Raw genomic sequence first — 22,210 nt, 5'->3', positions numbered from 1 at the left:
CAGAGAGAGATTAACTAGCACAGAAGCCTGCAATCATGACACAACAGAAGCTATTTGGATTGGTTGAGAAAATGAAAGGTTGTAGATTGCGTCCCACAGAGAGAGAAGGGGAGCTGCCACAGTGCGTCACAGTTGTTTGTCCAGACTTTCCATTCAGAGTTTGCCCATGTAATGTATAATTTATGATAAAAGGTTTGCAGACTGCTAAGTATGCAGGACCTGGGAGCACCGGGTGCACAAACCAAAGCTTTTTCATTAGTGTGAGAAAATGTTGCCCTTTTTCCCTGTCTTCCTGCTTTTCCCCTGGAAACACTGCATGGTTTCATCCTGCCCAAGCTTCATGCCTATAAAACCTGATGTTACACTGATATTACATCCCTTTAATGTATGTATACTGTTGTATTACTCTCAATAGGATGTCTCCTCTTTACATTTAGAGTTTCTTAAGTCTGTTTCATAACATGAGTCTTTTTTTGCTTTCCTTAAACAGTGTTTAATTTCATAGCTTTGCAGTTTTTCATCAGTTGTTTTCCTCTATTCTGCAGTGTAACCATTATGCTAACATATCTGTCCACGGGGAGATTTGTCGTCTCATAATTGATGAGTGTATTGTAATTAATCACTATGGCTAGACAGGCATTATTAAGTTGATCTATATTTATTTTTTTGCCCTGGGGGGATATAATGTGGGCTCTGGAGTCCCCTTGATAATGACTGCTGGAGGAGGGTATTATAGCTAATCATCATTGTGCAGAGCTAGAGGGATTTGATTTAGCGCACCTCCAGACATTGTAAAAGCGAGAGGGCTGGTTAGGGAGGGGTGTAAGGATTACTCCAGAGCTGAGGGATATAAATGTGCCCCCTCAGGGAGGGATTCTTCCTGCCAAAGAGCTGTTAGCCATGTGCCTGTCTATGCTAAGGAAGTTTAGCGCAGGCCTCTTAGCATACTCGCGCATACTGTATCGGCCATATTGAGGCATTTTGCATCAGGAGAGGTATTCTTAAATGTGATGTGCTAAACATATTCCCACTTAGCCATATGTTGGTGCAAAAGTGGAGAGGCAGAGCTGGGCAATTAGTGCTATGACGTCTGAGTATGCATGAGCAGAAAAGTAGCCTGCAGCACCACAACAGATTACCCTCAATGTGCAACTCTATTATGCATTTTAAAAGTATGCATATGAGAAATATATCTTATAGCACTGGCTTATTAATTAAATATCCTTATAATTGGCTAGTGTGCTAAACATGTTTACTGGCCAACATCCAGAATTTGGTTCTTTAATTGGATATCAGAAAGAAGGGACACCGATCCAACTATTTCAGTACCGATACCTGAGCTTTGGGTATCGGCTATGTGTACGGCAACATCAGGCTTGATTAAACATTGCTTTTTTTAACTTTGTAAAACAAACTACAACAAGTAAATACATCGGTATAAATTAACTGAAATGTTATTTATTAAATTAATGATATCTGATACCAGCAATCAGCCCATTGTCACCTCTACCCGATTCAGCTATTTGAAATATCAGCATCGGTATAAGTGCATCTCTATCAGAAATATTCTCTTTGTTTCTTTTAAAAGTCATAAAATTCATTCTTCAAAGATAGCCAATTGCAGCAGCTCCTCTCATCCCCTTCAAAAGCAGAAAACAGTTTAATGGGCCAGGAAGAGAGTCCAGGGAAGCTTCTCTAAAGAGCTGTTTTCATCCGGAGGAGCACGGTTGCAAGGGATATACAACACATCAGATAAGATTATACAGCAGCTAAAATATTGATATATAGCCCACACAATATGTTTTCCAGGGCTGATGATATCCCATCCAAGTGGAATTTTCCGTTTCATAACGCACTGAAACGTCTGTCTCTGCATAATCATGCTCTCATAGGAGACAATATCTGTGCAACTGCGGGCTACAACTTCACAGGCAACAGAAAATAAACAGGTTTGCATCTGATTGTCTTGCTGTGTTGTTGACTGACTCCCCCTCCTCTTGTTGCAGAGCAAACTGAACCCACTGAATGTCACCCCTGCAATCCGGGCCGTGGACATGGACAGAAACATACAGCCTCCATCCGACAGACCTATAATTCTTTACTACATCCTGGTTGGTAGGTTCATCTTGATTGATTTTACACATTTGATGTTCTTTGGCTCAGTCGGGAAGCTGTGACTTGACTTTGGGATGTTCATTCGGGCTGTTCTTGATGTTATCATAAAGTGCACTGAATCCAAAACTGTGAATATTTCTATTCTTTATTGCAGGTCATCCAGTCACATATCCAGAGTATTTCTCCCTGAATAGAACCACTGCAGAGCTGCGTGTCCTGCAGCCTATCAGCAGGGATTTGTATCAAAGGTTCACTCTCATCATCAAGGTAAACATTCAAATTCTGAACCAGTGCTAGTTTTATTTTGTCAAAGGTCACAGGGACATCACCTATACTATTCAAGCATAGATAGGAATAGCTAAAATAAAAAATAAAAAAGTCAGTTTAAAGTCATGGAAATCCATTGGCCAAAATATGAATGAACCCTGCATTTACTGAACCAGATGGAGCTTGATTGTCTTCATCAGGGTTCAGCCCAAGGTAAAATATTGGTACTCCTGCTGCCTCTGCATTAGGTAAGCAAAGTTTTATGAAACACCTTAATTCTGTATAATGCTTGTGCCACATCAAGTTTAATTTATATCTCGAAAACTTAAGCATGTGCCCTCTCCAGATAATCTCAGTCCTGAAGGCCATTAACCTTATCTTGAGCTGCTTTGGAGATTGGGAAAAAGATGTTATGATTTATGGACTTAGCAGGAGGATGACCTGCTGCACTTTCCTGAACCCTAATTTAGAGCAGAGTCAGGGATTGCCTCGTTGCAGCAGTGCAGATGAACTTTCCATCCAGCCATCACTAACCTCTAGACACCTCTGAGCGCTGTGTAACCTGCTGTTTACCGGAATAGCTGGGGAGCAAAGAGATGAGAGGAAGAGCTGATTTCCACAAGCGGAAGAAGGCGAAGGGCGATTGATCATATGAGAGGCATTTTGCATGTCTTCGGGAGGATTGTGCATAGCTAGGGGAATGGAGACAGTTCAAAGGGGGAGCAGGAAAACACCAAGATAGATGGAGAGATGTGTGTGGAGGAGGCAATGTAGGAGCCTTATCTACCTCAGTCATAAAGATGGGGCGGAATCGTTACTCAAGGACTCCAAGGGGCAGGGAAGTGAGAATTAGACTTTGGTATCTTGAGAGTGCTCTGATGCAGCACAGTATGTGGTGCACATAGCTAATGCTTTAGGACGTAAAAAAAAAAAAAAAAACATTGATGGAATGAGCTGCAGCATCTCAAGCATATTTAAGAAAACACATCTCTTGTTCTTTAAAGGTCAGACCTGACAGAGTCAGAATGACTGGGATGAAATGAAGACAGGTGACAAAGGCAGATTGAGAAAGAGAGAAAAAAAGAGATCCAGTATGACACTCTCAGAATGATGGAGTCAGGACAGGAATCAAGGCTAATAAACTGACTTTTAGAAGCAGTGAATCTCCTCCAGGTTTCTGTGTTGAATCGGTGGAGCGCAGGTCATTTAGCGCTGCCTCCCTGATATAGGGACACCGCTAAAGAGCCGAATCACCAGGGAACAATGTAGACCTACATCCCGTCTTTTCTCTCTCAGACAAAAATGTTTGTGTCAATGTCGAGAAAAAGAGCCGAGAACAGCCAAGCGCACACACTTTGTCCGTCAATGACACCACTTTTTCCTCCGGTGTTTGTGTGAGCAGATTGGATCTTTAGGTCAGTGCAGTGTGGGTGTTCTTTAGTACCACTCAGATAAGGGGGAAAAAGGTAGAAGATGTTTAGAAAAGAGAGGCTGGCATAATATAGCGATGCCAATAAAAATATGAAATGGAGTGAAACTCGAAACTTGATGTGCCAAAACTGCAAAAAGAGTGTAGCAGAGCTCTGCAATTATATGATATACACACAAGACAAGAAAATACAGAGGTCTTTTTTTTTGGCCCCAGCACTTTACCGTTTAGCTGTAGCACTATATTCTCCTGTTGCAATCGGTTCTCTGCAACACAAGCCCAGTGAAATCGAGCTAATGTGCAGAATCTGTTCCAGGTCATGGCTTAAACTGATGTCGCCTGACTCCCCCTCTCCATCTGTATTTTCAAAGCCTTAATGTTTATGAAGCATCCCAGTTTGGGAGCCAATAGTGACATATGTGCCGAGGGAAAAGATTGCAGTGACAGCCTAGCCAGACCACATTCATCTGGTCTGCTCTCACTGGGCTGGTTTAAGACACAACTCGGGTTAAAGTGCAGCCTCTTCAGGTTTTTCTTGCAATTTGAAAAGCTGGGACAACACACATTTTGATTTGTGGTAATGTACTCAGCTACTTAAGCAGTCATGTCACCAACTGTGCTGGAAAATGAGGGGAGAGGACTGTTTACGTTTTGATGATTGTGCGATACAGTTTGATTCGTGTTCCACTGAACGTGACATGAATACAAGCTGGTTTTGGATGCAGGTGAGTCAACATTTCATTCATGCATTTTTGGGAGTGTACAGCTCTGGGAATTTATTGAGCTGTTTTGTCACATTTAGTAGTTCAGTGACCCTGCATGTTCTCATATTTTGAAATATATTATAGATTTAGAAATGACATTGATTACATGTAGTATATCTTGGAGAACATTGGTGGTTTTGTCATGAACTGACTGATTGAGCAATTTCACTCTTACTATTTATATCAACTTGCAATGTGACATTTAAATGAGTTGTGTTCCACAGTTGAGCGCTGCATGTCAGTTTTGGAGAAAGATATTAACATGCGGAAGAAATGAAGAGGCGTCAGCTGGGATGTTGTCATATCAGACTGTTCCATGGTTCACTCAAGCTTTCAGGCAAAACAGAAACACTGTATGGAAACGCACAGGATTCAGCTCAGTTGAGTTAATGGAGAAAGACCACTTTGCTAGTACCCTCATTTATTAGTCAATTCTGGCACTGACTTCGTGGGTAATATTTCCATTGAGCCTCCTTCCATCACTGGTCACCCACTCAACGGTGTAGCAAGAGCTACCAATTACTGCCTCTGCCCGACAAATGATGGGATTTGCGTTAAGTGCTCTGGTAATTACTAAGGCCTAATCCAAAGTGGACCCTTGATTAAATTTAGTCAATGTAGCTTTTTGTAATTAAAATAACATTCTGAGAAATTATGTCTTTCTGTCCCTGTGCCTGCGTAAGAGTTTGGACAGCATAACTTTCATCATCCAACTCCTTATTAGTACTTCCTAATACATTTTCCAGCAGTAAATAAAGACTTCCTTGGCTTGTTGGTATTTGACTTTCACTCTCTTTCTTTCTCTCTTTTTTTCATTTCAGGCTGAACAGGACAACGGCCACCCCCTCCCAGCTTATGCTGACCTCATTATCGAAATCCTGGATGAGAATAACCAGGCACCATATTTCCAGTTTTTCACCTATCAGGGCTATGTGAGTGAGTCCTCCCCAGTGGGTACGACTATCTCAGCCAGTGCCAACCTCACTGCCCCACTGGGAATCATCGCTCTGGATAATGACATTGAGGAGGTAGAAAGAAAGAGCCTTTATCCAGCTATGCTCACTCTTGCCTACACTTTACACATGTCCACCCATGAATGTGTGCATATACAAACACAAAGCACTTGTAGTGCATTGATTGAATATTGATTAAAGGTCCACATTTATTCATGTGTTTATGTTGTGCAATCAAAAAGTAACACACAAATTCATGAGTCATTCTCCTGCTGTATTTTTCTCCTTGTTGTAGCTGGCTCCTGGTGATACACCTGTAGGTAAAGGGGGTTGCTTTTAGGTGCTATGGCACATACACACACACACACACAGAGAGTGTGATTTAGGGATGTCCCGATCAAGTTCTTGTTGAGTATGTTTTGAGTAATTAATCCAATATTTAGTAAAACCAAGGCTGAGCAATTTTGGGAAAATATCTAATTGACGATTGCGATTTGATTTCTGATGTGAATTTTCTAAGTTGAGCTTCAGTTCAGTTTCAAATATTTGTTGTTAGTGGGCGTATAAGCAGTCGCCTTAGGCCACTTCTGATTGGAGGAGGACGACAGGGGTTTATAAAACCATTGGGGATGTTAGAGATGAGCTGCAGGTTGCCTCAACAGTAGAGTAGTCGATTGCAGCCGGGGAGGTAACAAAAAAAGTGCCTAAAGCTGATCAGCTCAGAGTTGGCTTCACTTGACCTGCGATGGTGGATGTTACTGTAGAAGTGGATGCATTAGAAATCCCACTATTATTATTATATTATCATTAATATAAATGTATGGAGATGGACATGATGAATCACTGTCCGTTGCAGTATCAGTATTAATTTACAAGTATGATACTGACTGATTATTTCACTCTATAGATTACAGAAAAGTGCAAACTAATTTGACAATATTGGGTTTTTTCTCTCTTTCTTTCTAATAAGTCCAAAACTAATTTAATAAAGATAAAGAAAACTAACAAGATAGAAGTGGAGATAAACAATAAATTAACAGAAGCATAGGCATACCTGGAGCACAATAAGTTTCTATAAACAAAGGATCAGAAGTGGATAGACTTTACTTTGCCAATACTGACCCATTAAAAAAAGCCTCGATCAGCTTGATTCACACTTTGCAAAATGACTCGGGACATCCCTACTTTTAATTCATGCATCACTTTGCAAAAAGTAAAAACAAACTGAGCACTCATCACTGCTGGAGACATCCTAAACAACAATTTGTGAGCTTCCCAGTGTGTTCGCAACATCAGAAATTATATGTTTTCTGTTGTTTTGAAACTTCACAAAACGGTGTATTAAATGCTCCACAGCTCTCCGGTAAAGATGGGTGTGTGTGTAGATTAATCTAGCTGATGCACTGACATTTGTATCCTAATGGGAGTGTGTGTTTGGATTGTTTTGCTGTGCTGTGTTGGTCGTCTTTATATGCAGATAGATGTTTTGCTGTGGTTTCTGCAGTTTCCTCACTAAAAATTGATACAACGATTCTCTTTGAGTACCAACTTTGCTCTTTCACAATATTTGTATTATTATTTTATGAATTGGTTGTTGGGTGTGTAGTTGGATACAGCGGGTGTTTTGAAACATTCGTTTGACACACTTAACAAACGGTGTGATGAACGGTGCATGTTTTGTGTGCGTGTCAACAGCCACAGTGGAGAGCGCATTGAATTCCCTTCTACCCTGACTGCACTGATAGATTTATATTTGAATGGGTCGAAGCAAACAGTCACACACACAGTCAAAACAAATGACTACTACCTCTAGTTCATCTTTCAAAATATCCCTTTACTCTGTCTTTGGAGAAGATTAACAAATCAAAGAGGAGTGGAAACAGAGATAACAAAAATCAATAAGCCACCCGGTCCTGATGTTTACCAAACTCTCTTAAGAGGACTCATTGATCGATGTGAATCGAAGCCGACTCGCAGCAATGGACCACAGTGGACTCAACGTTTATTTGTTAACACAATCCAACCACAGCAGTTATGACACATCTTAAGCAAATGTCTCTTTTTAAAAATGTTATATGAAAATGTTACAAAAGCTTTATAACTCAAACCTTTTAACGACTGCTTAATGTGCACAATATTTTTCCCTAAAAAGGAGCAGGGGCTAATGGGTGTATGTTTGAGCGGAAGTAATTTCCTCTTGTCTTTTTTTTATTGGGACTATAATGTTAAATACATTGGTCTCTGGTTCCCGTCCTCAGCTCTTTCTCCACTGTATTCTAAAGACTGATGAGAAACCTGCCAGTAGATTACTTTTTCCAACTCTTTGGCAGATCAAAATGTACTGTTTGATGTTTTTCTCAGCCCCACAGCTGCAGCTTTGGAAAAATGATGAAACACTCATGTCACTATGGTAATGCATTTCTTTTTGTATATCTTTCTGTTGGAAGACGAAAGACCCCATGGTGAAGATTACCCTGGATGACTACGCTGCGATCTTCAGCCTGACCCCAACTGGGATGATCCGCTACCTGAGGCTCATCAGACCTGTGGACCGGGAGAAGCAGATGGCCTATACCTTCACGGTAGGCCTCGGACTCAGGGGAAGCTATCTGCAAGACAGCACTAAAGCCCTTCGACCTACATCTCCTATTCTGTGTATATTAAAAGTCTCAGGTTAGCGCTATACTAAGAGGCACTTGGAGATACAAAGCTGACCTGACACTTTTAGAACAATATGACCTTTATCAGGAGTCAAATAGCAGTGAAGTTAAACAGTCTGTTCACTTGAATTTACAAAGTTCCATCAAAGGGTAAACCGAAGGCACATCAGAACGCGACAGTTTTATGCTTTCAGTTGGGAAAAAAAACAACAACTTTTATCTTATGTTTATCTTACGTAATTTAACTAATTTCTGTCGACAAAGCACAAGCAAATGAAGAACCCATCTTCGCCAGTTTGACAACGCAAAGAGAAAATCAACTGCAAATGAATCACATTCTCCAGCAAATACAGGCCATAAAGACATATGCTGCAATTACAGAAAACACAAACAAAGCAAGTTGTACAGAACATAACAAACAACAACAAAATGTCATTTAAAAACTGATCAATTCATTTTAATTAATTAATTTATAAAGCGTGTATTTGGTGGGAACTCTCTAATCCTTTGATATATGAGATGGTTCAATCTCACTGAACTCTGCAGCTAAACCTTCATGTTCCATTAGGATTCTGTAGTGGGTTACTTAATCGTTATAATGTTTTATTAATCTTCTTGCTGTGTGGTGTATTTAGTGTGTTAAGTTTATTTTTGACTGCTGTTACATTGACGTCAGCAGCCTGGTTTACCTAAGTGACTTAATTCTGCGCTGCTGCTTAGCACCTTGTGAAATACAGTAGGTCCCTACATCTAAGGGTGTTCTTCTGGTTCAGAGAGCATCAGCAAACCAACAGCGAGCTCTGTGGGAACGGTTCCCTGGAGTGTGCAGGAGTTTCTGAACAGGGAGGGTTCACTGTAAATTCAGATATTATGCCAAGTTTGGATTTGTTGGTTTGGACATAAGCATTTATGCAGGTATGATATGTTTCCCATGTGTGTGGAAAGTTGATGTGCCCAGGTTTGTGTATCTCTTTACAACCTCCATTCATGTTTATTATATAGTGTTTTTATCTCCTGTTTGGGGTATGAGGATCTCAAATGCTGGTTTTGTTTCCTTTAAGGTCAGGATACATTCTGACTACACAATACAGTGAGAGCTGACAGTGTGCCTCCGCTTTGCAGTTTTCAGAGGGCACCATGAACACAGCAACACGCTCCTGACTTATAAAGCAGTTTTTCCACCTTTTTACTCATTAAGCAGAGACAGTGACCAAAGCAGGAGTAGTGAACCATGCTTTAGCTACTGAGGCCTTGACCTGCTATGCCAACTGTTAGTAGTAATGCAGAGATGGTGTGAAGAGGAGTCGGTGCTAGAGCCCACTATAGCTGTGCCGCTGTCCTTCGTTGTTATGTTCTGGGTGCCTTTTTAAAAAAGATTTGAACTATTACGCACCTCACTACAAAGGCCTTGCAGATTATCTTATAAACAGGTGTGTTGGACCATAAACTGAATTTGATTAAAGATTCGTGAGTTTTAAAAACGTGCTGCATTCAAAGTAATTCCCAGTCAACTGTCCAACCATGGTGTTGTAACTGTATTTTATGTTCTTTTGCAAAGTCCAACAAATCCGCAATATATAATTCCAACTAAATTCAAGGCAGTCCTGGTGTCAAGTAATGTTTCTGTATTTTGGCACTAATGGCAGTTTTTCTGGAAAGTTTGATTATTATAATTATGATAATGTTCATCGTGATATTTTTGCTCACAATAATCGTGAAAATGTAATACTGGTACATACATAGTGTATATATAGAGTTCGATCCAGCTTGCACACGAGATTCATCGATCATATTTTTATAGAGCAAATGCTACACAAGCTAATAAGATGAACTAACTTGTTGTCTACTCAGCATGGGTTTTAGCTGAATTGTGGCATGGTATTTTGAGTTAATAATCTTAATTAGCTATATTATCAGATATGACATGTGAATACAATGCTTTCTGAGTTCTTGCTAAAAGCTTGTTTAATACAGTGATTATAAGATAACGGCATCGAGGCTTTGAAAGTTGTGCTTTGGCTTTCTGAATATGTTGTTATTTCAGAGATTGTCATTGAGGGAAATTTGGTATGAATGCTAGCATCAAATCAATTGTATAATTACTCTGCATATCCTGGACTGAAGGGAGAAAGAGCACACAGATCCAATTAAGATAAATATCAGCCTTCAAAGATTATTGTGTTTTGTGTCATATCTTACTGTTTGTGTGTGTGAGCGACAGGAAGAGAGGCATGAGAAGGCAGGCTTGCCATTTGACATTTGTTCTGTGTATGTGAGTGTTTGTGCAGGGACGTGTCAGCATGTGTATATGTATGGAGTGTCTATACATACAGTTGTGATCACTCAGAGAATCCAAATCTGTTTTCCCTCTTGGCTCCCAAAAAGTGTCTGGCGTCTCTCTCCTGGGGCTGGCTGGAGAACAGAGACACTGTTTGATGGGAGTGAAAGTAGCTGCTGTCGTGTATGATATCATGGGTGTCTGTACAACACCTTCACCGTGAATGTGTAGCTGCTACTGAAGGCACCCTGCTGATGTACAGCATAACCGGCAAGACGCGTAATTTCCAATTCAGCGTTAAGTGCAAATGTTTGTGGAAAAGCCATTTCCCCAACAGAAGCATGTATTTCTTGCCGCTGCCACAGTTGTTGTTCCTACACTTCATTTGTTGTTCAACTTAGTCCATTTTATTTCTCCCCGCCAAGTCCTTGAGATCAGAGCTGGCAAGGACAAATGTACATGCGGTCTGCTCAGTTTGCAAACTGTCCTTTAGGCAGGCTTTATACTGTAGAAGCTCTCTCTTCTCATCTCTTTAAAAGGCACTTCCAATCAAAGGGTATGAAAAATCAACATAGGCAAAGTGTAAGTGACTTAATGGCGCTGGTGCAGTAACAAGGTGCAGTTTGACTCATTGTCGTATCAAAGCAAAACAGTCTTGAAGGAATAAGCCTGAATAAAAGAATCAACTCTCTCTGATTTATTTCAACGGACGGACTTTGTTTACTTGTCTCCAGTTTCTAAAGCTACAATGTGTATTTATCTTTCTCGTGTTTACAGATGGTGGCAACAGACGGCGTCCAGCAGAGTATCCCAGTAACTGTCAACATCCTGGTCATTGATGCCAATGACAATACGCCCACATTTGCCGAGGTCTCCTACAGCGTTGAGGTCTTCACAAACATGCAGCCTGGGGAAACGGTACTACAGGTAATCAATCCAACAATCGTATTTCTTCTCTTGCTCTGCCATTTCTGCTTTACGCCTCCGCCTTTGTCCCAGTCCCGGCACAGAATCTCTCACACACACATTCTTTCATTCTTAAAGTAAATAACCACAACGATCCGAGGCCCAATTACAGTTCCCTTGGTCTCATCTGCAGTCATGACAGGCAAGTCAGAGAGAGTGTTTCTCTCCATCCACAGCGCACAGGCATGGGAAACCTTTTACCCTGCAGAACAGCTGCTGGCATGACTGAAGTGAATACATTGTGGTAGGCATCAAAGATGGCCATTAACAATCTTTCCCATTGCATTAAAATATTTTTTTTAAAAGCAGGATTTTGTATGTTTTGATCCATGTTATGTATTAGGAACATTGCTTGATTTCATTAGAACACCGGCTTTGAGGTCAGATCTTTCCTTTGCATGTACACACTCTAAAACCAAGTAAAGCAAGCTTTCATGCACATGCACAGGATGCGTGTAAGAATATGCGAAGGCACATCAACAAGTATATGCACACACAGGCGGCAAAATGTTAACCCATAAGCCCATTCTGCCATATCTATTAATGTGGAGCGCGACCATTTAATTTGCCTCTTCTTTAGTAGTTGGAGCATGATCTTTTCGTCCTTCAGTCGATCTGTCCTCTCGGCACAGCCACTACAAAAAAAATGTCAGAGCCTGAAAAGGTCAAGTTTGATCTGTCTTCAAAATCAGCCATTTCGTCCTCCCTGAAATGAGGCCAGGGGTCACAGAGTGTCTGGTATGAACGCTTAACCGATTTTTATAAGCAGTTTATGAGAGCTGCAGGCCCCCGGAGAATGCTGCTGCTTATTTGATGCTACAGCTTTTACTCCAATGTCAGGAGCATGAAAAAGGAGGTGGTCTGGGCAGCTTGGATTAAAGTTGCAAGGCCTTAAAGATAAGAAGCCAACTACACCAGAGTTCATAATTACAAGCAGCGGGATGCCCTAAATAATGGGCGTGAATGAAATTGCGGCTGCTTAATTCATTTCATAACAGACTGTGCAAGAAATTATATATATATTTATATTATGCTTTCTTCATCTTCAGCAGATGTATTTCCACATCTTTGTAATCCATCTCATATGAAAGGTAGCATGAAATTACTTCTATCCAATATAAACTCTAAACTGCAATCACAACAAGGGAGGATATTGCAACCCGCTGAAAGAAAAACGGTCAGATTGCAAGTCAGTAGTGTGTATACTTTCAGCTAAATGCCAACCAATTCTTGCTATCTTCACAAGAAACAAAGGTCATGTTTATATTAGTTGACAATAGGGCACCAAAATGGATTCTATTATTACCTGGCAACTTGACTAGAGTCAGTCACAACCCCCTACTGAGAAATATTTACCGCTTGACTGGTTCAGTAAGCATGTAGCTCTCAGCTGTGCAGAACTCCACCTGCAAAACTACAAAGTTTGGATAGAAGTAACAACATATTGTGATGTGTATCTCTGTCGTTCTCTCCATTCTTCCAGTTAACAGCAGCAGATGCTGATGAGGGACTGAATGGTCTGGTGACCTATGAGATACTGGCTGGTGCCCAGGGACATTTCATCATTACTAATCGCACTGGACGCATCACTGTGACGCCTGACGTCACTTTAACTGTGGGACGATCTTACGCACTCACTGTCAAGGCCTCTGACAATGCGCCAGAGACCCAGAGAAGGTATTTTACACTAGTTCTCTTCTGATGTGTGATGTCTTTGAAAACAAAACAAAAAAATTTGCCATCAATAGAATGAAGGTGTCTTCTTTCAGTGTGATGTGCAGTTCATTACTTTGTTTTGTATAAAAAAAGCAGATTTCTTCTAGTTCTTCAGAACTCACATCCTCAGGATTGCAGAGGAGCTCCCAGCATGTGTTGTTTACAAGTCGTATTTAATTCAATACGTGTTCATAGTACAGCACAAGATTCTGGGTGACATGGAAAGTTTTCTCTGCGGCTGAATTATAAAGAAATAACATTTCTGACAAGCTGTTGTGATTTTAACAACAGATGGTCTTGCTTCGTCCAACATTGATTCTGGTTCGGGGTGTTTCATACATTGTCTTGCTGTTTAGCTTGTGATTAAAAACAACAAAATAATTGAGCGCAAAAGCAAAAAAGACAAACTCAAAGTGTCAGACATTGTGGTTGAGGAATAGGTGGCCTCTTTCATTTCACCAAGAAAACAAAGTCTGGCAAAGACACATTTAAACTGGCCAGGATTTAAACAAGCTCCAGCAGGCTACAGGCGCAGTGTACTTCACAGAATGGTGACTGCACGTGTCAGATTATCTTCAATGAATGTACCTGCATAGCAGTTTGAACAAAATATGTCTTCCACAATGAATGAGTAAACAATGAACACAGTCAGTTCCATTTGCATGTGCACGACTGAGAACAAGCCGAACAAAAACCATCATAAATGCAAGGCCTGTTTTGTGTTTGATGTCCCACTTAAAATAAATGACACCAAAACCTGTTGAGTTTTCTTCTCTGTCCTGCAATCCAAATGATTTTTCACTAGGTTGTAAAGTGGGCTGATGTGTGCTTATCTTTCTCCCAGGAGCTCCATCACTACAGTGTACATTGAAGTTTTGCCTCCCAACAACCAGAGCCCCCCACGCTTCCCTCTGCCCGCCTACAACCTGGAAGTCAGCGAGGCCATGAGGATAGGAGCTATTCTGCTCAATCTGCAGGTGAGTCGCCAACCAACCCCCCCCACACACACACACACACACGCGCGCACGCACACACACCCACACAGGGCACATGCAGATAAGAAAGTGTGGAATTCAATGAGGCATTCATTATGATGCTACTGTTTAGTGACATATTGAATACATTAAGGTATATTGTAGTTTCAGGCAGCATTTCACATTTCACTCTCCAGCATACAATATGCTCACCTCTACTCCAGTCCAGCATCTTTGTTGCTCAGCTGTCATATCTCATAGCCTTCAACTTTAATGGGAATATTTTATCTTCAAGATCCTGCTTTCCCTTTCCTTCCCCAGGCCACAGACAGAGAAAACGACCCGATCACATATCGCGTTGTGAGTGGGGATTCCCAGAAGGTCTTCAACCTCTCTGAAACGTAAGTCCAGATATTTTTCAATATTTTTCATATTTTACAGACGAGCCCCCAGAAGGTATTCTCACCAAGGCCCACTTGAAATGGAGGGATGGTTGAGTATTTATATGGATGTCTGCGTATGTTTCCTCCAAGGTCTCTTGTTTCCTTTAAAATGATCAACAACATGCAGGTTACTGTAGGTGAACTGGAGACTGTGAATAGTTGTCTAGTAGTCATAGTTGCATGGAGAATGGATGGATTGCAAAATGTTTTGCTACATTCCTGGCAAGCTAGCATAACAAACTCCTGGCAAACTATTGTATGTATTATTATAGAAAGGTTCTGCAAGGGCACTCTTCAAACCCTGACATCAGTTTGAGAGTTTATTGAGGTTTTTGAGCAATAAGACAAAGCTGTTGTACGCAGTGTTTTTTTTATATCACACGGACAAGGACAAATCCGCTCAAATTCTTTGATAAGCTTTTGTGTCTCATGTTGTTCTCTCAGGTGCAAAGGCTATACATAGACAATCAGTAATGATATGTTGTAACACAACGTTGACTGTGTTGGCAATAAAAGAGGCCCTTGAAGCAGAAGAGGCAGGGTCTAACCATCATCATTAGCTTCCCTCTGATGATACAGACTGCCAGAGCGAGTGATGGTGGTGGGAATGAGAGTAGAAGGGATTTTGATAGTAGGGAGTAGATGCTGACTTGCCTATTATTGGTTTTGGCTGATTTATTAGCCAATACATGACTTTGTTTTATGAACACTGGCGCTGGCTGCTGGCACCATCAAGAATCCCAATGAACCAAGTTGAAAAGCAAATCACAAATTTGCCTCAAAGGGATTCACAATCTGTGTCGCAGGAAGAAAAAGGGGAAAAAAGCATCAGAAATAGAAAAAAGGAGGAGTCCCTCTCCCAGGACAGACAGACATGCAATGGAAAATGTAGACATAAACAATCACATATCGACAAACATAATAACATTAATAAAGTGCAGATATATGAAGAATACAAATCCAGGAATATTATAATTATAACAATAAAGCAACCAATCTCTTTTTTAATGCATTAATTAAGTGTTACATTTGCTACGTAAGTAAATGTATCTTAGATCAGAGGTCTGTTGTTGTACGATTGGTTACTATTTGCAAAACACTCATTTTGGCTCCATGGAATGATGAGGTGAAAACGCTAAGTTTCTTTCATGTATCATCTGAGTACCATTATTATGTATGTAAGCTGAAAGAACACAATGAGAGACATACATTTGTACTAAGCGAGGGTGATTAGGTCAGAGCTACTAGAAGCTGAAAGGCAAAGCTGACTTGTAACTCAGAAGAACTCCGTGGAAAAAAATCACACAGGATAAAACTTTATTTGATGGCAATTTCTATTCAGGTCTTCTTTCCTGTTTTTCTCCATTCTCAGTTCCATTCTCAGCCATCTGCTGTCTGGGAGAAGACGGGGCATGAAACACCAAATACATGAAAAGAAAGGAAATGTACCCCAGATATCTTACCTTACGTATCATAATCAAAATCAGTGTATGAAAAACCCACCCCACATTAGTCGGGAGTAAGATAAAGGCATACAATATTTAAGTGGTCTGTGCTTTTTACCATTAAATAACCAAGCTGATATGGAAGGAAGAGACTGAAAATGCAGGACCCTGCCAGACACGTTTCTCACTAATTGATTAAAGCCGCTTCTCTCTGCATCCTCAGTCTCCCAACTACGCAAGGACAAGCTGTGTTGCAGCAGTGAATCCCTGCCTGTTGTTTACTCTTAATCTGCTCCAGTGTTAAAATTGTTTGTCTTATGGAGGCATGTTTACTTTGTGGCTTCATAGTTTTAACGGCAAGCTGAAACTGTGATACGATCAAATAATGGGAGACTGTGATTACTGCCGTTAGTACTGTAATCTCTTCAACCAGAAACAACAGACATCTTGTTGAGTAGATAAACCTCCTTCAGTGCATTCTCAGAAATACTGAGAAAATACTACAACCCCATCACAAGCTCCGAGCAACCTAGCAATATGATATCGTCAGGCAGGTGCTTATTTCGCACATGATCAATCAAAGAATGATTAGCTTGTGTGCTTGATGAGTGTGCAGTTTACAGAGCCCTTCTTCACGCTCTCATTTTTCAACCCGTCAGAACTCCAATATGATTCAGTAAAGAGATTTTCACATTTGCTGCATGTTCAGATTCAGGCTACATATGGTGCTGGCTCAATCCAGCTATTATGAATAATGAGCTCTCAAGTCTATAACTTCCTATAAATGGGGCAGGTTCTCTCGAGGGAAGAGGCAGGACTGCTTCAGATGCAGGACTACTTCAGATTCACTCACTTACAGTAACTTTGAATATTATGGTCAGTGTCAGTTTGGAACAAAATAGATCCAGTATATACTCAAGTACTGGAAAAGTACCTCCTGATGACCCACTAAATATACATGTCAGCTGCATCAATATACAACCTGATTGTAGTGTTTCGCAGATATATTGGCATTGGCATATATGTTGGCTGATTAGTACGAAATGTAAATACATGAATGTGTTTGAAGTAATTTAGAAATACTGTTAGTATTATACTGTTAGTAAAATACTCAATTTTATAGATTGTCGAGAGAGAAGTGTAACATTCCAGTGTGAAAGTGTGCAGTGAAAATATGGCTAGACAAAGTAGCCAGGGCTATATTAGCTTAATGCAGATATATAATTATTAGTGTATATGTTTGCCAATAAGTAACAAGAACCGGCAGTATAGAAATGACAAACTAGGTTTGAGATAATTTAGAAACAGTGTCATCATTACATAAAGCACATAAAAAGTTTATTTTTACACTTAAAATATCTTTCTTTGTCACAATTCCTTGAATAAATCAATGAGGGATCTGTATCAAGGTTGATAATACTATGTTTTTATGTTTAGAAAAAATGCTATCGGCTGATTTTTTTTACACTTCAAAGTATAAACTTCAGTAACAGCCTGAAATATGCAGTGTCAGTTGGGCTATAATCAGCAGATCTTGCTGCTATTCTTTATTGTTCCTGAGAGCATCCCCTTTGAAGCCAAAACATTTTTTGTAGCACCTCAAAGTCACAAAAATCAAAGAGGCCACTCCAACTTTGATACTTGAGCCATTTTCAGTGCGCAGGTATCCAGTTGGCAGCTGATTTTCTTGCTTCACAGAGAAATTGAAACTGAAATTGAAAGAGTATAGAAGAAGGTACACCTTTTACAGCCCTGTGGAACCAAACACTGCGCACTCAGTTCTGATTAAATTGACTCAAAACAAGGGTTTTAAATCACACAATTAAAGTACAAATATACTGAATGTCACAGATTTGTCTTTGATTTCCCCTTGTGGAATAGTTGAGGTTTATCTTATCGTAAAGAAGTATTCCACTGCTGGAAAGATTGTCTCTTCATAAAACAAGGCTGTGTATGAAATAGAAAGGCACAAATTATTGTTTTATTTGGTGCTACATGACCCGAGAAAACAGAGAATAGTGGCTGTGGTATTCCCTTTTCAGAAAAAGGTAGAAAACCTGCATCATCCAGAATGCACTGGGCTTGTTGCTGCCACTGAGAAGACAAAGCATGATACTCTTTTCAGTAATTTAAACGTTACGCTTTTGCTACAAACTGCCAACTGTTTTAAGGTGACGTTAAAAAAAAAGAAGAAAGAAAACACAGTTGCTATTTTACTTACTCTATGCTCAGACGTCGGTTTTGTGGCACGGGCTTTGGTTGAGTTTTCCAATTCCTTTTCGGAATCCTGAAATATATCTTCAGCACTCCCCTGTCCATATGTGGCTCAAAGCTTGGATGTAACGTTACACTTGCTTGAGCCTTACTCCATAAAGTTGGATTCAACAACTTCATCCAACAGAAACGGGCCTCTGTGAAATTTGCTGGAATACAGCGACTCCACTTGTGTTTCCATCGGTGCACATTTATCCCAGCGGCACCACGAGTTGTCCCCCACATAGGGCGGCTCTGCACCCCGACCCTCACCGACTGGCAGTGCGAGATTCTTTGCTGTGGCGGCCTCTTCCTCCTCCATACGCCCCCGCACTGCACTTGGGCTCATATAGCCGAAGTAGCTCAGAATGTCTGAATCCAGTATTACAATATGGCAATCTTCATTATCAACTAAAACATTTGCCTTCTGCCATGGTGTTCCAGTGGATGTTGTGATATTGGAGGAGTGAGGGGGCGAGCATAAACAAAAAGTACAATCTGCAGTTCGAACAAACATCCCGTTCAGATTACGTGTCTGGTTAATGAGCGGGGGGGGGGGGTTATTGGGTGCTGGCAACATGGAGGGAAGTTTGGCACTGTTCATTTGCATATACCTCCCACATTATAATGATAGAAAGCTGTTTGAAAATTGGCAAAGTATCCCTTTAATCTGTATCTGAGGTCATGCCACCTGGTACTACCATCCTGTACATCAAGTCCAATATCAAGTTGAATTTGCCATTTAGGGATCCAAGCAGAATGAAAGACTGACTTGGTGTGACTCGGATGGATGGCCTCTAACCTGCACCATTGTCGCTCTAACAGTGCTGTTAACAGCACACTGTCAGTCTGACAACATCTTTTCATTTGCAGTGGCTGGGGAGAAGAGGCAGGACGCTATCACACATGATCAGTGAACCTCTCAGACCCAGCCGCTCAAGTGTAGTTCAGCACTGCAGCTGTAGTAAGGAGCAAACTCCCCAAGCTGACTAAGTGACATTAATCATTCCAATCTTTGTTATCATCAGCACCGAGATCATCATCATTCTCTCCGTAATTAGGATAGTTATCACTGTATATCTTCATTATTACATTCACATCACAGCTCCCGATACCTTTAGCTTCATTGAGCACACAGTGGACTATTTTCTACCGGCATGCTTATGTATAAATAAACATGAGCACAGCAGCCAGTTAAGGATGGTCTGCTGCATATTTATGGTGTTTTTAGAAAGCCGCATTTGCCCTCTTGAACCACCGATCATCAGATGTATTAGATAAAAATCAATGTGTTCACCTTAACTTGGGGCAAGTGTTTTGAAAGAAATAGACAATGTTGATCGAGGTTTCTGTTATTTGCCTTTCGGATTTTTAAGATGAGGCTCTACAGTTTGATGGTTATGAGCCAGAGAGGCAGGAAGGAGGCAGCGGTCAGGTTCTGCTTGGACTGTTTGGCCAAAGAAATTAGAACTGTGAAGGTGCATGGGGACAGCAGGGAATTGCAACAGGCATTAATCTAGCAGTGCGTTTCGATGCATTCGTCTTTCCTTCCATTTGTGGTTCTGGCAGAGCCTCTCCAGAGTGTGGTGGGGAAATTGTTTTGTTCATGCTGTGTTTGTGTGTGTTTGTGTGTGTGTGTGTGTGTGTTTATTTATATGTGTTAATGCTCTTGCACTCACGTGTCTCGTGTGCCTGTGTGTGCAAACAACGATAATTCAGCGTTCTGCTTGGGAATGCATCCACACTTTGTGTTTGGCGTGTGCCAAATTATACCTTGTGAACGAGCAGGAGGGTCGCTGTGCCTGCTGCAGTCATTGGAAAGGAAACATGAATCTTTCAGTCTGTAGTCCATGTGCTTTGGGAGCAAGAGGCAGGCTACAGAGAGAGAAAGACAGAGTGGGAGCATTTAAAAGCCCACGTGCTCTAAGCCAGAAACGTATCCTTCTCTTTCAGCGACCGTGTTTTTTTAAATCTGTCTAATCTGGAAATAAATAACCTCTGAAGTGCAGCCCTCTCGATCACTCTCTGTTGGATCAGCGATAAAGAATTAAAAACGTTTGTACAAATCTCTTTAAGTGAATGCTCTTTCTTCATAAGACACAAACAAGTAATGCAGGACCATGTCTACACAGAGCCCTATATTGTGTTTCTTTTTGTAAGGTTGTTGTATTAATGTCTCTAGTTGTCAGTGTGTAATAATAATACAAGTGTCTTCTCTGACCCCCCTCTACAGGATTGGCCTCCTGCTTCTGAGAGAGTCTCTGGACAGAGAGACCACAGATCAGTACCGTCTGATTGCCACAGCCTCCGATGGGAACCCTGGAGGGGTGAGGCACAATCCTCTTTATTAAACTATTAGCCTGAATCCTCGGGGTCTGTGGTCGTCAAACATTTTGAAAACATGAAACTCAAATAAGATCTTCACATACAAGCTTATTAGTTCAGAAATTGTGGCTTAACGAACCCGAGTGCTTCATTGGTATGGAAAATGTAGTAGTGCGTTTGAACTCGCATACTTTAATACCCTGTGATTTTGTCACAGATTCCTAAAAACTGTGGACGCATTAAGAGTCAGGTGTCTTTGTGCCAAACCAATACGACACCAGAATAATAAGGGCTGCCTGTTCATTTAAGTCAGTGCACAGAAATCATAACTTTGTGATTTGGTAATCTGTTGAGTTGTGGAATTGCGTCATTGATTGATAAAAGCCTCTGCTGAATATAACCACCCTGCAATAATTTGAATGTTATTCACTGTTAAAGACAAAGTTATAACTACCTGAGCTTGCAAAGTATTTTGTACATTCAAAAGTTTGTCCGTTCTTACGTCTACTGTTAAAAGTTGACTAAAGTATATTTTGTTGGCATGTTTTTTAACTACAGTTAGTTTGAGCTATCAAAGCAGTTTGGCTCCACAGATGTTGAACAGTTGTTTTGAACAGCCAAAGTATTGAAACATTGATATAATTTAAATAATTTGTTGAGTTTTTTTAAGATCAGATACTAATTCTTTAGGCAGAGTGGGTATATAGTGTTCCCTGAAATAGTTCAAGAATAGGAGCAAGAGCAAGATCAATGCATGGATAGATGCAAAGTAGTGGACAAGCAGCACTAGTGTTAAGCCAATCTTAAAGTCTTTAAGGAGTACAATGATTTCCTTTATATATAGCAAATAATTTTACCTGAGTAGTACTAACCATAACTAGTTAGGTAAATAAGTTTTCCTTTATTAACTGCTGCCCATACGATGTCATCACGAGTGACTTTTGAGTGTTTACATTCACAGACCTGTCTCTGTAACGTAGTCTAAGGAAACAGCAGACACTACAACTGAGAGTGAATGCAATGCTCGCTGCTCCTTCTCCCACCGAGAGCAGATAATCATATAAACACTCTTAATTTAATTAGACTTCACCTCAGTTGGCTGAGTTTTCACAGCTGTCTGTCTTCCAGGCAGAGGTGAAACGTGGTTTCCTTTTCAAGATGCAGTGTGATAGGTAATAAACATTAGCTGATGAGCTGTTACAGGAGTGATGTTGATTGCCCCCTGTGCACGCACAAACACTCAGAACTGCAGCTCATTCTCATCTGCTGGCAGACTACGTCTGTCAGTCAAATGGAGCTATATAAGAAGTATTATATGCGCCGCTGTGTCACAGTTTTTGTAAGATTCCCAGAACTGTAGGAGTGCAAATTGAGACAGTTAGAGTGTGTGGGGCAGAGGAGATGGACAGCGACGGGGCAGAGAGAAAAGAGCATCACCTCACAGAATGAGGGAACCACTGATTGTACAAGCAACGCCCGCTGCCTGTATGGTGTACGTCTGTGTGCGAAACGTCTCGTCCACAGAGTAAATTACTGGCAGACTTGTGTGGGCTTAACGTCACAGCTAGGCAGAAATGCTGTCACAACAGGAAGGAAGTGGAGTGACTGAGATGGGTAAAACG

The 22,210-nt window shown here is 40.8% G+C and overlaps 1 protein-coding gene across 11 annotated transcripts in view; it reads left to right on the top strand.

Annotated features, from left to right (window-relative positions):
- LOC116400010 (protocadherin-15-like) overlaps positions 1-22,210 on the top strand; it is a 188,174-nt gene that overhangs the window by 99,110 nt on the left and 66,854 nt on the right. For all 11 annotated transcript variants that reach the window (XM_031877626.1, XM_031877682.1, XM_031877658.1 and 8 more), the window contains 9 exons: positions 2,007-2,115; positions 2,270-2,382; positions 5,397-5,603; positions 7,976-8,110; positions 11,244-11,393; positions 12,916-13,109; positions 13,993-14,125; positions 14,444-14,523; positions 20,497-20,590. In XM_031877626.1, the coding sequence (XP_031733486.1) occupies positions 2,007-2,115; positions 2,270-2,382; positions 5,397-5,603; positions 7,976-8,110; positions 11,244-11,393; positions 12,916-13,109; positions 13,993-14,125; positions 14,444-14,523; positions 20,497-20,590 (1,215 nt within the window). The remainder of the gene's footprint in view (positions 1-2,006; positions 2,116-2,269; positions 2,383-5,396; positions 5,604-7,975; positions 8,111-11,243; positions 11,394-12,915; positions 13,110-13,992; positions 14,126-14,443; positions 14,524-20,496; positions 20,591-22,210) is intronic.

The sequence above is a fragment of the Anarrhichthys ocellatus genome, unplaced genomic scaffold (assembly GCF_004355925.1).
Source record: "Anarrhichthys ocellatus isolate YVR2014 unplaced genomic scaffold, GSC_Weel_1.0 scaffold3, whole genome shotgun sequence".
NCBI lineage: Eukaryota > Metazoa > Chordata > Actinopteri > Perciformes > Anarhichadidae > Anarrhichthys > Anarrhichthys ocellatus.
The sequence above is the reverse complement of the archived record's forward strand: the minus strand, read 5'-3'. Positions and strand labels throughout refer to the sequence as shown.